This window comes from Cynocephalus volans, chromosome 7, assembly GCF_027409185.1.
Source record: "Cynocephalus volans isolate mCynVol1 chromosome 7, mCynVol1.pri, whole genome shotgun sequence".
Lineage (NCBI taxonomy): Eukaryota > Metazoa > Chordata > Mammalia > Dermoptera > Cynocephalidae > Cynocephalus > Cynocephalus volans.
In genome coordinates this window covers 131,059,024-131,075,058 of record NC_084466.1, presented here as the reverse complement: position 1 = coordinate 131,075,058, position 16,035 = coordinate 131,059,024, and the positions used below count along the sequence as shown (strand labels likewise).

The 16,035-nt window shown below is 44.2% G+C and overlaps 1 protein-coding gene across 1 annotated transcript in view; it reads right to left on the bottom strand.

Annotated features, from left to right (window-relative positions):
- Window positions 1–7,847: 7,847 nt before the first annotated feature.
- The window catches only part of LOC134382000 (ATP-binding cassette sub-family C member 2), a 56,550-nt gene continuing 48,362 nt past the window's right edge, over window positions 7,848–16,035 (bottom strand). The window contains exons 27-32 of the mRNA XM_063102032.1: window positions 14,358–14,459; window positions 13,774–13,917; window positions 12,788–12,946; window positions 11,579–11,745; window positions 8,755–8,949; window positions 7,848–7,977 (exon numbers count right to left, since the gene is read on the bottom strand). Coding sequence (XP_062958102.1) covers window positions 7,848–7,977; window positions 8,755–8,949; window positions 11,579–11,745; window positions 12,788–12,946; window positions 13,774–13,917; window positions 14,358–14,459 — 897 coding nt within the window. The remainder of the gene's footprint in view (window positions 7,978–8,754; window positions 8,950–11,578; window positions 11,746–12,787; window positions 12,947–13,773; window positions 13,918–14,357; window positions 14,460–16,035) is intronic.

Here is a 16,035-nt window from a genome sequence, read left to right as displayed (position 1 = left end):
ATATACTATAAAGAATATGAAATTTAAGAAATAATGGAATCACTGGCAAAAGGGAGAGAACTGGGTTGAGAACAAGTTTATGAAAAGAAGATGAGTTTTGTTTTAAATGCTGGATGTCTTCTAGGCCCTTGTTCCTTAAAACGTGGTCCCCAGACCAGCAGCATCTGCATCATTATCACCTGGGAGCTTGCTGGAACTGCAGGCTCCACCCCAGGCCTACTGAATCAAAGTCCATTTTAACAAGATCCCCAGGTGATTTGTGTGCATGGTAAAATCTACAAAGCAGGGCTGGCTGGTTACCTCAGTAGGTTAGAGTGCAGACTTTTAACACCAAGGACAAGTGTTCACATCCCCATGCCGGCCAGCTGCCCACCCCACCCCTCAAAAGAAAACAGGAAGAAAAATTAGTAATAATGATAAAATTTGAGAAGCAATTATCTAGGCAATTTTTGCTTTTTGGTGGTTGGCCGGTTCAGGGATCTGAACCCTTAGATCTTGGTGTTATCAGCACCAGGCTCTAACCAACTGAGCTATCCTGTCAGAACAAAGCAATTTTTAAAAACGGAACTCTTTACTGTCAGAAGAGCAGGAGTGTAAAGCCATTTGAGTTCCATTTAAAAAAATTTCCCAGGGGGGTGCTAAGAAAAGAAAGAAAGAAAGAAAGATTTAAACAATCCTTGAACTTTCAGAGTACTAGAGATGGGGATGAGGTGGGGCAGGGGGTGGGGGATAAGGAAGGATAGGTTGGGTAAAGGGGATAAAGAAAAGTCACAATTTGTAATAATAATACGCTTATAATAAATAATATTTTAAAAACTACAAGATATTGCCAAAGAAATTAAAGGAAGCCTAAAGAAATGGAGAACTATATATTGAAAAAAAAAAAAGCAGGAGTGAAGCCTTGTTCATGGATGGGATCAAGATGGCAGAATAGATGGTCCCAAGCATCAACCAATTAACAACTATTAAAAAGCAACGACTGCCCAGTTGGGGCCTCTACAGTTCAAGGGAACAAGATGAGAAGATGAGAGACCTACAGGGTTCATGATGGCAGGAGAAGCCATGATCAGTGAAAGAAAGGAACATCTGACCATTTCAAGCCCCGTTTCAAGGCTGGCCCTGGTGAGCACACAGAGCAAGAGCTGGCAAAAGCCACAGCCATGTCCTTCTCATAAAGTTGCTTGGAGGTTGTGGGGGAGAACAGGATGATAGTAGACCCCAGGCCAGCAAGACCACTAACAGGGTTCTCCTGGACCCATACGGGAGTGAGAGGCCACAAACAACTGGGGGAAAAAAAGCCACTCAGAAGCTGGTGAGTCATCAGAAGGGACCAGCACATGGCCCATCCCATGGGAAGTGTTTGGAGTGTGGGTGATGGGAGAGATCCGCCCACTGGGGGAACACTGGGGTACAGCATGGACAGCTGATCGAATCAGCTCCAATCAGTGCAAGACCACTCAGTGGAGATTGGTCAGGAATATAGAACTGCAGGGGGTGCAGTTTGCTGAAAAACTCGGGTCCAGACCAGAGTTTCCACATAGTCCAGGTGTACCAGACCTCACAAAACCTGGAAGTGCTTACAAGGTCAACAATTAAAACCTGAGCCACACAAAAAGCCTTCCGCAGAGAATCAGCAGCAAAGCAGCAATTTAGCTCAACCATGGGGCTCAAGTGCTGGTCCCCATAGGAAGTTCTCCCATTTTAGAAGTAAGCAAAGGACAGCAAATTAGTTCCAGTGCAGAGTTTAAGTGGTGGGGGTAGCTACTAATCCAACACAGAACCAAAAGTAAAAACAACCCACCAATCAGAGACAAAGTTCTGATATTAACTAGTAAGGGTCCAAAACCACCAAAGAACACCTATGAAACCTAGAAGAACCGGAAGCCCCCTGGGCTCCAAATCCAGGGCACAGAGAGGGCCAAGGGCCTCAGCCACACACCCCCGCCCCCCACCCCAACGTCTGCATCCAGCCTAGCCAGGACTGAGCCATCAGCAGAAGCCCCCTGGGCTCCACTGCTTAATGAGGGGGGTGCCATGGGCCTCAACCACACCCCCCCTCCTCATCATCCTACCCTCTCTCCCATTTCCCATCTTTTGTCTCCCCCTTCCCCCCAACCACTATGCAACATCTTAGAATGTAAAAAAAATAATAAGTATTTTAAAAAAGAAAACTAGGAGGTATAAAAATCATGGAGAGAAAGATGGTGTCAGATATTTCAGACACAATAGAAGGAAATGTTATTGAAGAAAATTTCCTTATTTTAAGATTAAACTCATGCTTATAGAAGAATATATATAGTCTTTGCTAACTAAATCGAAGTTGCAGCAGTTTAGAGACTTAAATATCAATGTTTGTGTAATATTGTTCACTTATTTTTAAATAAGTTTATGATCACTATGCATTTATGATTGAATTTATTCTCATTCTAATACCTAAATGGAACAAATTTCTTCAGAGGATGTTTCAAAAAGCACTTCTGAAATTAGCCTGCAAAAAATTTAGGTCCAGTTGGTACATTTATTCCTACTGTTTGTGCCAATGTATTAATGTAGAATTATTTTGTTTTCTTCAACTGTATTTATTACTACTGAAAAAAGAGGGTGCTGCTCGGCTGGTGCTGGTGTCTCTGAGGCCCACAATGACACTGTTTCTGTGAGTGATGGAAAAAAACACAAACTAAAATCAGTGTTGCGACTTGTGAACTGCTGCTGCAGAGAAACATTGCTAGAGTGATGCTGATGGCAACAGAGCAAGCAGGATAGAACAAGTCCCTTCCTCATCTAGCAGCTGGGCTCCTGTGGCACTTTCTGTGGCTGTTAGTTGGTTGTTGCTAGGCTGGGTGTGGGTGGCAGGGGGGTGTGTCTGTGGCACTTGGCCCCCCACCATCCTGATTCAGGAGCCCAGGGAGCTTCCTGCAGTGGCTTGATGGTCATTGCTAGGCTGGTTGTGGGTGTCAGGGCCCCTGACCCTCCCCACTACCTGGCTTAGGGGTCCAGGGGGCTTCTGGTCCTTCTAGGTTTTATAGATGTTCTTTGGTGAAGTGAGAACCTTACTAGTTAATGTCAAATTTGTCTCTGGTCTGTGGGTCTTTTGTTTTTTCTTTCAGTTCTGTGTTGGATTATTTGCTGTTCCCACCACTTAAACTCTGCACTGGAACTAATTTGTTGTCCTCTGCTTACTTCTAAAATGGGGGAACTTTCTGTGGGGACCAGCACTTGAGCCCCATGGTTGAACTAAATTGCTGCTTTGCTGCTGATTCCCTGGGGAAGGCTTTTTGTGAAGCTCAGGTTTTAATGGTTGACTTTGTAGATACTTCCAGGTCTTGTGAGATCTGGTACACCTGGGTTGTACAGAAACTCTGGTCTGGACCTGAGTCTTTTCAGCAAATTTCTCCCCGTGCTGTTCTATATTCCTGACCAGTCTACACAGGGTAGTCCTGCACTGATTGGGGGACAGATCAGCTGTCCATGCTGTGCCCCAGTGTTCACCCATGGGCCCATCTCCCCCACTGCCCACACTCCAAACACTTCCCTTGGGACAGGCCATGCACCAGTCCCTTACAGTGACTCACTGGCCTCTGAGTGGCTCCTTTTTTCAGTTGCTTTGGCTCCTCACTCCTATGTGGGTCCATGGGAGACCCTGTTAGTGGTCCTTCTGGCCTGGGGGCCACCAAGGCTCTCCTCTCCACTGCCACCTCCAAGCAACTTCATAAAAATGGCACAGCAGTGGCTTTCGCCAGCTCTTGCTCCATGTGCTCACCAGGGCCAGACTTGAAGCAGCTGGGGCTCGAAATGGTAGGAGTTATCCTTTCTTTCTCTCCTCGTGGCTTCTCCTGCCTTCATGAATTTCATAGTTATCTCCTCTTCCCCTGAGCTCCAGTGGCCCCAGCTTGGCTGTCATTGCTTTTAATAGTTGTAAATTGGTTGATTTGTGGGAGACTGTGACACTGGTGACTGTCTATTCTGCTATCTTGATTGGAATCTGTTATTTGAAATTCTAATGACCAGAAAGAATAGAAGGTGAAAACAATGGTTAGTTACCTGGCAGTGAAAAAGAAACAGAGTTGAGAAAGGGACATAAGGGAGATGATGATAATGGTGAGGATGATATTGGATTAAAAGAACAATAGAGACAAGAAAAATCAGGAAAAAGGAACAAAGATCAGTAGCAGAGATAAAAGACATGACTTAGCTCTTGTACAGCTTTAGAGGTACTGTATTGTATTAATCCTAAAGTACCTTTATTTTTCCCACGAATAGGATGCATCTTACAAGCAATGCATTGCAGAGATTAACTGGCCATATTCTCTCTCAATGGCACATGAAACAATGGGTATTTACAATTGATGGCATCTTAGGTTAATATATACTAATCTGCAGTATACAGGAGCTACATATCGTGTAGCAAGCAGTTATAGATTTCAAAAGCTAACTTTGAAAAATAGCCAACAACTTTAGAATATACTTAATGTACCAGATCTACTTTGCAGAAGTAGGGGGGGAGTCTCCCTGAATAGCACCCCTAGCCAACACTTCAATATTTATACAACTTGGTAGATCACCATCCAAAATCTCACAGGGCTATGTGTAGGAGGACCACACAGTTTTTGTCATACAAACCAGACAATTTTTACAGTGAAAGGGGGAGCTATTATTATGCTGAGACAAAAGATGTAACCCATAACTGTCCAGAGTAAACCAGATTACTCCAGCTATATGCCCTTCCATTAGGAAGGTTTTTTTGTTTGGTTGTTTAATTTTTATAGAATCATAATTGATTATACATATTTTTGAGATTCAATGTTGACACATGTTGACCAAATCAATATTACTAGTATATATATTGTTATAAATTGTACTTATTCTTTATGCCGCTTGTCCAATCTCTCCCTATCCCCCCCTCCTCCCTCCCACCACTGATAACCCTAGATCCCTTCCCTTCTTCGAAAGAGTAATGGTTACTCTGTTAATTTCTTGCCTAGATGATCTGTCCAATGCTGAGAGGTGTGCTCAGGTTCCCCAATATTATCATAGAGCAGATGCTTCTTCTGTTACTCTGGAATGGGCTTTGTGGAGAGAGACATCCTGCTCTTTTCTTCATCTCTGCTGGTGACTCTCCTTGTGTCAATGCACTCCAGTGGCTGGTGAACCATCTGCATGGTGGTTGTGGTGTCTAGCCACTTTTGCAGCAGCCATGGTTACTGTGGTGGGCCACCCACATGGAGGTGATATTTTTGGCATGCTCCTTGGTGCTGGCAGTGTGCCTGTTTGTTGGGGGGGGGGGGTCTGATTCCTGGCTCGATGCCTTAGGACCCTGGTTGGGTGTCAAGGTGCTGACACTGTGCCTGGTTGTGGGAGGGGAGTCCGGTATGTGGGTCCATGCCTCAGGTCTCTGGGCAGGCCCCAAGGCCTGGCAAAGTGCCTGGTTGTGGGTGGAGGGTCTGGTCCCCCCTTCAAGCCTCAGGTCCCCTAGCATGCCAGAGGCGCTGGTGGTGTGCCTGGGCCAGAACCAATTTTTTGTCCTTTGCTTACTTCTAAAACGGGGGAACTTCCTGTGGGCACCAGTACTTGAGCTGTGTGGTTTAGCTAAATTGTTGCTTTGCTGCTGTTTCCCTAGGGAAGGCTTTTTGTGCAGCTCAGGGTTTAATGGTGGACCTTACAGATACTTCCGGCTCTCCAGAGACCCTGTGCACCTGGGTTGTGTAGAAACTCTGATCTGGGCCTCAGTCTTTTCATCAAACTGCATCCCAATCAATTCTATATTCCTGACCGGTCTCCTCTGAGTGGTCCTGCACTGATAGGGGGTATGGATTGGCTGTCCTTCCTGTGTCCCAGTGTTCTTCCTGTAGGCCTGTCTCCCTCACCACCCATGCTCCAAACACTTCCCATGAGACAGGCCGTATGCAGGTCCCTTGTGATGACTAACTGGCCTCTGAACACCTCCTTTTTTTCAGTTGTTGTGGCTACTCACGCTTGTGTGGGTCCACAAGAACCCTATTAGCGGTCTTGTTGTCCTGGGGGCAACAAAGTCTCTCTTCTTCCCTGCTGCCTCCAAGCAACTTCATCCAAAGGGCACAGCTACAGCTTCTGCCGGCTCCTGCTCTGAGCACTCAGCAGCTCTAGTCTGGAAGCGGCCACGGCCCAAAATGCTCCAAGCAGTTTTTTCTTTCTCTCATAGGGGCTTCTCCCGCCTTTGTGAACTCTGTAGGTCTCTCCTCCTCTTCCCCTGAGCTCTAACAGCCCCAGGTTGTTGCTTTTTTATAGTTGTAAATTGGTTGATTTGTGGGAGAGAGTGAAGCTGAGGACTGTCTATTCTGACATCTTCGTCATGCAATCCTTTAGAAAGTGTAATGCTCTGAACACCTCACTAGACAAACTGTGAAATGCTGGAAAACTCAAAATCTTTCTAATTATATCACTGAAATGGAAATGAGAAATATGATGAACCCAAAATAACATGACAGAAAAAGCCCTGGGGTATAAGAAAGGACCAAAGCTTAGACTGGCTTCTGAGCCTGCTGATCATGAACTCTCATTTTGTTGACAATACAGGATGCCAGGGCAAGAGATAAAGCCAAGGTCTGCCAAGATGGAGAATAGAACAGGAGCTCCACCTGCAGTGTACATGTAAATGAGAAAATCCCACCATACAGAATGCAGAAGGAGTTACCAAAATACTCACGCCTATCTCCAACCTGTCACTATGTCAAGGGGACTACTCTCCCTTGAGAATTTGTAAATCACAAGGTGGCTCCCGTACAGGACTGTGGTCTGAAGTTGCACTAATTATATGGTTTAAAACCACTTAATGGAGAATTTCATTCAAAGAGGGTCTGGGTAAATCTCCCAGGAAATGGGCAGAAGCTTTCACAATTCCTCTTAGGAAAAACTCAGGTTCAACTCAGTCCTCAAGGAATGTCCATAGATAAAGTTGTAAGAAGAATGAGCTTATTGTAAAAATTCACAAGATATACACAGAAATAAAACACCACGGACAAGAAACGACACAAGGTAAAGAATCCAGGTATTGGAATTATTAGACCCAATATTTTTTCCAAACTACATAATAGGAAATTCAAATGCCCCAGAAACATATGAAAAGATATTCAATCTCAATAGTAACCAGGGAAATGCAAATTAAACCATCAATGAGATACCAGTTCATACTTACCATGTTTTAAATTGGCATTACCCAGTATGTGCATGTAAACATGTGCATATCGTCCATTCCCAGATTATACTCTAGAAAATCTCTCACACATGTATCCCAGGAAATGTAGAGCAGAATGTTCAGAGCAGTATTGCTCATAATAGAAAAAGAATAACCCTGGAAATAGCCCTAATGCTCACCAATAGTAAAATGGGTAAACTGTAGTATTTTCACACAATGCTATAAGGCAGAGCAGTGAAAATTAACATCACCATTTGCACCAACATGGATGAATCTCAAATATAGTATTGAACAAAAGAACCAAGTCATAGAAGAATACATGCACTGTGTGTCAGTCCGTTTATATAAATTGAAAGGTAAGCATTGTTTAAGGACACATACAAAGGTGGTAAATCTAAAATGAAAGGCAAGGAAATAAGTATGAAATCCAGGACAGTGGTTGTCTATGGGATGGGTGGGTAGTAGGAGATATGAGGGGAGCAATTGAAGGGTTTCTAAGGGACCTGGTAATATTCATTTTCTCAACCCAGGTAGTGGCAACATGGGTGTTCACTTACCACTCTTCTTTAACATGTACAGTTTATTCATACTGTTGTATGTATGATAAATTTCACAAAAAATAAAGTTAAATGAGGAATGTTCCTTACAGTCTTTCTTTAACCCGTGCGACCTGCTGCTAGAGTGCTGTGGTGTTCACATTCTCAATGCCAGTTTCCTTGGCCATAAAATAAAAGGAGCCACGGTTTTGCAGCAGTTCTTCAGGGCTGCCGTACTCTACAATCTTTCCATTGTCTAGGACCATTATTCTGAAAGAAAGAGGAAAGAAATCACAGTCTTAGAAAGTAGCATCTCAAATCTTGGCATTTATAAGAAGGACTAAGAACTAAGTTGTGGTGGAGTCACGCAAAGCTACAAAGCAGTGAAAATGAAAGAACCATGGCTGTGTGCATCAACATGGATGAACTCCACATGTAATACTGACAAAACGAACCAAGTGACAGAGGAATACACGCAGTATGAGTCCATTTATATGAGGGTTCTTTTCAAAAGTACACACTGTTTAAGGATGGATTGGTTTAAATAGGGAGCCTATCCTCTCCAAACACTTTCTAACATATCTGACCTTTGAGTGCAAGGTGCCAGAGTTGGAAGGAACAGAAAGCTTCTGGTCATTTTACAGGGACAGAAGCGAAGGCCAGTATAACTGGGAAGGTCTGTGTTCAGACCTTCAAGGTCTGTGGTCAACATCTGCAGTTTGTGACTTGGGCCTCCACCTCCCCACACTCAGTCAATACTTACACAATTTCCTGTTTTACCCTCAGGATAATTCCCTTAGACCTATTAACTTTCATTAGCTTGAGGTATAGTTCTGGCCAAATTACTCGGCCTCAGATTCTTCTAGAAATCTCTCGATTTTTCCTAAATTTTCTCTAATTTCCTCTAGAAATTTCTAGGCCTCAGATTCTTCATCAGTAAAATAATGGTGGTTAAGCCTTCTGCTGTAAGGTATCTCATAGTTGACACCACTAATGTTGACCAAGGGTTAAGCCATGGCTACCAAGTTCTGCCCCCCCTCCACTCACTTGTCACTGTCCATGATGGTGTGCAGCCTGTGGGCAATGGTGATAACCGTGCAGTGGGAGAATTCATTTCGGATGGTCGCCTGAATGAGGCGGTCTGTTTCTAGATCCACTGCAGCAGTGGCCTCATCCAGGACCAGAATCTTGGATTTCCGAAGCAGAGCCCTGCCCAGGCACAGCAGCTGCCTCTGTCCTATGCTGCAGCCCAAAGAAGAAACCATGCATTAGCCTCGAAGGACCAAGGAAAACCTGGGACGGGGGAGAGTTTTCATGTTCCAGATGAAACTTTCAAAAGTCCTACTCTAAAATTCCCTAGAATGCATTAGCCTCTTCAACTAGTCCTTCTTTGTTGCTGTAGGCATCATTTTTCAGGCTTTCCCAATTAGAAGACTCACCACAGGTACTTAAAATATTCTTATTTCTGAACACAATCAGAATGCAGAGAAGCCTAAGAATGTGCATTTTCAAAAAGCACCCCAGACAATTAACAAGTTGGGAAAACATTGGCCCATGACCACTGCTTTGAATTTGGCTACAGTGCTATCAACAATTCCAAAACAACATGAATGCCACCAAGTTCACTTCAGCAGTGCTTGACCTGACACCATTAATATAGAGTGACACTATACTACAATGCCAAAACAACATGAATGCCACAAAGTTCACTTCAGCAGTGCTTGACCTGACACCATTAATATAGAGTGACACTATACTACAATGCCCCAGTGGCATTTCTCTGGGGCCTTAGCAAATCCATCTGTGTTATTTTAATGTGTAATTCTAGTCTCAAGGCTATTTGTTTAAGACCTTTGTCTTGATTAGAGAAGATGCCATAGAATGCACATGGTGTCTTGGTGTGAGATGCAATGTATGGAGCGTTTGAATATGCTTGTAAAATGCTAGTAGCTTTAATTTGCTAAAAGCCTGTAATGAAGGCTGGACCTCTTACATGCATAAGAAGGTTTAAGACATGATGTGAAGGAAATATTTAGGAATTTGCTAATTGCTCTTTCCTGCTGTGGCCATTAGGGAACATATTAAACAGGAGGTGGCTGGACTAAAATTCTGTAATTCTCTGTAAGAAAATTTCTGTAGGACATGAGAAGTCACCCAAGATGAACTTCAAATTTTTTTCCATAGTGTAAGATCAGAGACACTGCAAAACTATTTCCTTAGCCTGTACCACACTCTTGTCTCGGTCAATCGGACTTTATAGTAACAGGCTATTGCTGAGGCACCACTTTGGCTTCCAGCTACTCTCTCCTAGCTGATTTCTCCATCGTGCCCCAGAGAAATGTAAGAGGTAATCCCCCAAGCCAGGTGTGAAACTCAGGTCTGGAATCAAGGTCTTGGTAATGCCATTTAAGTGTCTCCCAGCATGAACAAGAGAAGGATGGTGTGATTTTTGTTCTTGCAAACCAGAAGTGTCAAAGTCCCTCTATCACATTCTACCTTAGTGTCCCACGCTTTCCCTCTGCAACATGGACCACACTGTCCTTTATTCACATGGGTCTGTCTTCTCCATTATGTTGTAAGTGCTACAAAGGCAGGGCTTGTGTCTGTGGCACTTGCCACTGTGTCTCCAGTGCCTCACTTATCGTAGGTGCTGATATGTGTTTGTTGACTGAATGTTGGAATGGTCTTTTATGCTGGCCTAAAGAACTACTTAAGTCCTGCCAGTCCGTAGGTATGTTGCTGAGAGAAAACAAAACGATAGTGTTCTCTACCAAGGCTTGCAAGTGTTCCCTGGCACTACACACTGAAATCACTTGGGTCTCTGATCCAATTGGTCTGGATACAGCATGGGCATTGGGATTTTTTAAAGGTTCCTGGACGATTCTAGTATGCAGCTTAGATAAGAATAAGTGCTCTCGGCAGCACTTCTCAAGCTGTAATGTGCATGCAAATCATCTGGGTATCTAGCTAAAATGCAGATTTTAATTAGTAGGTCTAGGGCCTGAGATGGTGCATTTATAATAGTCTCCCAGGTGAAGCCAGAGCTGCTAGTCTATATTAGCTATTGAGCTCTCCATTCTTTCCTGAGCTTCAATTCCTAGTTGTCCATTCCTTGCCAACCACTACTCAGGCACCATAGGCAAGAGCAAGAACTGTCCATGAGCTGTGGGCTTTGCCTAAGAGCTGAACTTCAGTGTGAAGAGGGAAAACCAAATTGTTATAAGGAAAATGCCAGGTCAACTTATTAATAGACAGGGAACATATGGTGAAGGCAGGAAGAGAAGTGTCAACACATAGGAAAATGATTTGAAAAGGTAAAAAGAAATGTGAAAGACAAGAGAGTCTTTCTGCTGATTTAAATGTTTCAGCTGTGCCTAAGGACTTTGCAGACACTACATCCCCAGTCATGCCATCTGCATGTCCTTTAGATCAGTGGTTCTCTAACTGGGATGCCTTTAGCAGCCCCATGGGGATTCTTGAAAACTCCCTTTGTCCAGTCTATACTTCATACCAGTTAAGTCAGACTGTAAGTTTGGACCAGGCATCAGTACTGTTTTAAACCTGACTGTGCACAGCTAAGTTGAGGACCTTTGCCTTCTGTGATTCTCCACAACAGTGGGATCTGTAAGCTCACATTGTGTAATGTCACTTGAAGGGTACATTTCATAACAAAGGATTTCAACAGTTTCAAAGCACTCTCACATCTATTTTATCATGTGATCTTCACAACAGGTTCAATTTACATATTAGGGATTACAGCTCGATACTGAACATTCCACAATGCCAGGCATCCCCTAACCCAAGAAACATAAGAAGTGGTCCCCTCACATCTTCTCACTGCCTGTGGGAGAAGTAGGTTCTGATACCTTACCTCAGATTGCCACCGGCCTCTGTCACATCATGAGACAACCCAAGTTGCAGGCCAGCCACAAAGGATTTAAGGTGAGCCAGCTCCAGGGCCTTCCAGATCTCCTCATCTGAGTAGCTGCTGAAAGGGTCTAGATTCATCCTCAGGCTTCCAGAGAACAAGACGGGGTCCTGCAAATCAAGGGATGAGAGGGCTATTGGGGCTAATGTTAGAAAAGGACCTAGTAGATCCTTGTGGCTAGGAGAAAGCAGGTAGGACTGGCCTGGGATGGACTTGACTCCTTAGGTAGAAAGCTGGTTCGTGGTTGAGCTTCTGCAAGGTTTCCCCTTTTAAGGCCTGGACTGGCTGCCAGCCAGGGAGCTAAGCAGAGAACTAGGAGGAGTCTTGGATGTTTTGGGGTTTTGTTTTTCCATTCTGAAAAAATTAATTTGGTTTTCCAGATTCGCTACAGCATCTTTTAGGTGAGAGGAATATCGCACACTCCCAAATGAAAACTCATGGTTTAGAGGTAGAGGATTCAGGGGAAGGTAGAGGAAGGGACAGTGAAGTCCCATGAGATGAGTTTATTATGTTTTTGAAGAGGCTGGATAAGAGTGTATGGAACTGAGCAAACATCAGACAAACCAAAACTACCCCCAGAAAAACCTTGCCAAAGTGAGCTGAGGGGGAATGGTTCTAACAAGGAGCCACATGCCACCTGAGAGTGGAGAAGCCTCCATGGCAATCTTTATTTGGCAGGGTCCAGAGAAAAAGCCAACGAAAGGGAAGTCTCTCTTGCTGATGCTCTAAGTGTTCCACTTACTGGCAGAAACCTGAAGCAAATTCCCTACTCTGTGTTTTATCTGTATCAAATGGAGAGTATAAAGCTTAATGGCTTCAAGTTTCAGTGGCAAAACTGTCAATGGTGATTGCAGAGGTCTTGCAAAGCATGATGGGCTATAGAAATGCTAAGTAATCATCTGCTCTGTTTCACTTCTGTTGTGTCACTGCCTCCTACTGGTCACATCCTGACAGTCACAAATGCATATTACAAAAAAATTCATAACTTATTTGAACTCTGGAAACAATGTGTCTTAGGAAACTAGCTCAGGTATTCTGAGTAGACTGTAGAAATGACACTGTTAACTGAAGAAACATCAAGAAGAAGATGCACGTTTCCTGCAGAACAAGCTGACCGCCCCTGCGTGTGCCAAAGTAAATTCTAAAGCTCACCTGGGGGATGATGGTCAGTTTCCCTCGAAGGTCATGGAGCCCAATAGAGGCAATATCTACTCCATCGATGGTGATCTGGCCACCTGCAGCCTCTAAGATTCTGAAGAGGCAGTTTGTGAGGGATGACTTCCCAGCTCCTGTCCTGCCCACCACACCAATCTGTGAATATAGTTCCTATGCACGTTAGTTCAAAGTATAATTCTTGGGGAAAAAATGATGTAGCCTGGGCATTCACAAGCGCAAGTGGTAAAAGGTAGTGTCCGGCTACTTTATCTGTAAGATATTGACTTGATTTTGATTTGGGAGGGGAAAGAAGTGCCCAGATGTCAGAAAAAGACAGACGTCCCATCCTATCTCCTAAATCGTTCCTTGCTGAAAACTCACTGAGTGTTGGATATGGACACACACTCTCAGCAGTTGTTTTTATAATTATTGTTGGAAATTATAAATTAAAAAAAAAAAAATCTTGTCTGGCCAGTGGGCTCACTTGGTAAGAGCACTGTGCTGATAACACCAAGGTGAAGGGTTCAGGTCCCAATAACAGCCAGCCACAAAAAAAAAGACCAAAAAAATGTTGTTTAGAAACAAGGAGAAGGGAAAGATCAGGTCTGCCACTAGCTGAGAGCCAGACCTTGACCTAGACCTCAGTATCCTTACCCAGATTTTTCAGGTCCAACCTCAGATCCCAAGTCCTCAGAGAAAAAGAGCACCATATGTAGGAGAGTGCTCAAATTGCAGCTGGCAGGGAGGCAGGGAAGAGCTGAGCACAAAGCCCTGCCAGCTGCAGTGTCTGTTTGATCCCTTGCTATCTCCTGCCCTCTCCTGGTGGTGCTGTGTCCCTACACCTCCCCAGGGCAGAGGAAGTGCCCTGACCCTCTGCCTCCATCCACACGATGAAGGCCCAGTGTCCAGCTACTCTCCACTCTGTGCCCAACTGTCCTCTGATCACAAGGCCTCACATCCAGGCCTTCCTTCAGTCCACCTACCTTCTCTGTGCTCCTGATGTCACAAGTGATCCCTTTCAGTACCAGATCCAGCTCAGGCCGGTACCGTACTTGGTAGTTGCTAAAGCGGATCTCACCTTTATTGGGCCAACTTGCTGGAGGCCTCTTATCGTTCACCCAGGGTGCCTGGCATGAGACAGGATGAGAAGTGCTTTACGTGGCGAACTCAGCCGAACAGTCCTCATAGGACTCATGTCACAGAACAGGAAGAGGATAGCTGTGTCCCAGCTACCTGAGAGCATCTGCACCAGATAGACTGAACTGGATTTGTATTTCCAGAAGGTTTCTACCTTATTCGATTAAAGAATTCCTGTTCCATGAGGTTGCTCTGTAGATCTCCAGAATGAAGTTGCCACTTAACTCGGGGCATTCCATGCCCTGACTTCTCCCAAACCATTTCCTAGTCTAAGTTTGAAGAAATTAGGTCCTTTGAATGAGAGCAAATGAAATTTTTGGAGAACCACTATGAACCCATGTGAAATATCGAGAAACAGTAAAGATGCGCTCTCAAAAGAGTCACAAGTTTTTTGCCTTGTCCCTGGGTTTCTCTAATTCCTCCTCCTTACCTCATTTTCCACATTTATATACTCATTGATTCGCTCAACAGCCACAATGTTGGTCTCTATTTCTGATGTCATCCTCACTAGCCAGTTCAGGGTTTGTGTGATCTACAGAAAAACCAAACAAATGGAAATCATCTCAGGCTCTGAAACCAACTCACTAGTCAAACCACAACGTCAGTCAGTGCATACTTTGTACCCAGCACTGTGCTGGACTGTATGAGAGAGCAAGGAAAAGGAAGAAAGACAATCCTCACCTCCTTGGGGCAGGAAATAAGACCAGTGCATGAATGGCTGGAGAATGATTAAGTGTTCAACTGTGTGGTGCTGTCATGAAGGGCAACATGAGCTTGGAGTGGTTTGGGGCTAAAGCTGGGGTTGGAGAGGCAGGCAATTGGTAGAATGGGACAAGAGCTAAGGTCTCCTACGTATAATCTTAGTGCCCTTTGTGCAAGTGGTCATGGATGGCAGTCTTCAAACGGGAAAGAGCAAGAGGAAAGACACAGGGTAGGAAAAGGCCTTCCAAAAAGCTGCCTCCTTCCTCTCTGCTGTCCCTCAACATCAGCCCTCAAGATGGGGCCATCACATGGACCCTTGTCCTCCTGTACTCCCATAAACTCCAGGTGCCTCCCTGCCAGTACAAAGATACATCTAACCACCAATAAAAGGGTTGTCATGTCCAGACCAGTCTAGAGGCCAGGTAATCTGTGGATTACTCAGATGCAAGCTTCTTTCAGGCAAAGACTCGAGAGTTCGCACATAGGCACAGGGACTTTTTGTTGAGTGAAGGGTGGTTAGAAAAAGGGAGCCACAGACTGCAGAGGACAGGATCACGGGGACTAAGAGTAACCACTTTGTAAAGATTGAACCACATGTAATTGCTGATATTTGAGTGGTTTTGTATTGGTTCAATCTAACTCTTCCCTGAACCTCTGCCTTGTCTGTCCTAGGTTAATTAACCTAGAAATGGGGGGATTAAGGAGCAGTGGCACAAGGAACCAAGTGACTACAGTGAATAACAGAGTCCTTCTGGGTGCCCTGGAATGATCACAGTGGGCCTTATTAACTTCTAATGAAGTCAGCAGTATGTAATGCTCACTTGTGGCTATGCAAATCCCCAAAAATTAGTTGAAAAGATACCCTGAAAGATGGTCAAGTGACACATTAATGGATAACTATTTATTGAACAGTTTCTGTAATGGTGGCCACTGTCTTAAGTGCTGGGAAATACTCTTGTCTGGCATTTATCTCCTAGTCATGCTGGGGCTGCTGCAGTGGGAAACATTATATTGTTGTATCAGACTCTATGTTCTCTATTAGAATTAGCTCCAATTATTCTGTGATCTAAGAAAAACAAACACAGGATTTATTTCCTGAAAAGACTTTGATTGCTATATCCTAGTGAAGAAACTTATTTGTTCTGTCTTTGGACTACAGACAATCAAAGAGGCAAGGAGACAGGGAACCATTACTTTGAAACATATGAAATTCCCTTCTTGAGCCCTAAGGGCAACTACAGTGTGTGCATGTTTCCAGATGACACTGGTCCTGCTTAGAAAGAGTAAGGAGCATGTGTGTGGGTAAAAGGTGGAGCCAGGGTTTGAAATTCAGTTTCTCCGTAGTCCCTCTAGATGTAGAAAGGAATGAAGAGCGCGAACTCCACCTTATGCACCAGACTCAACTT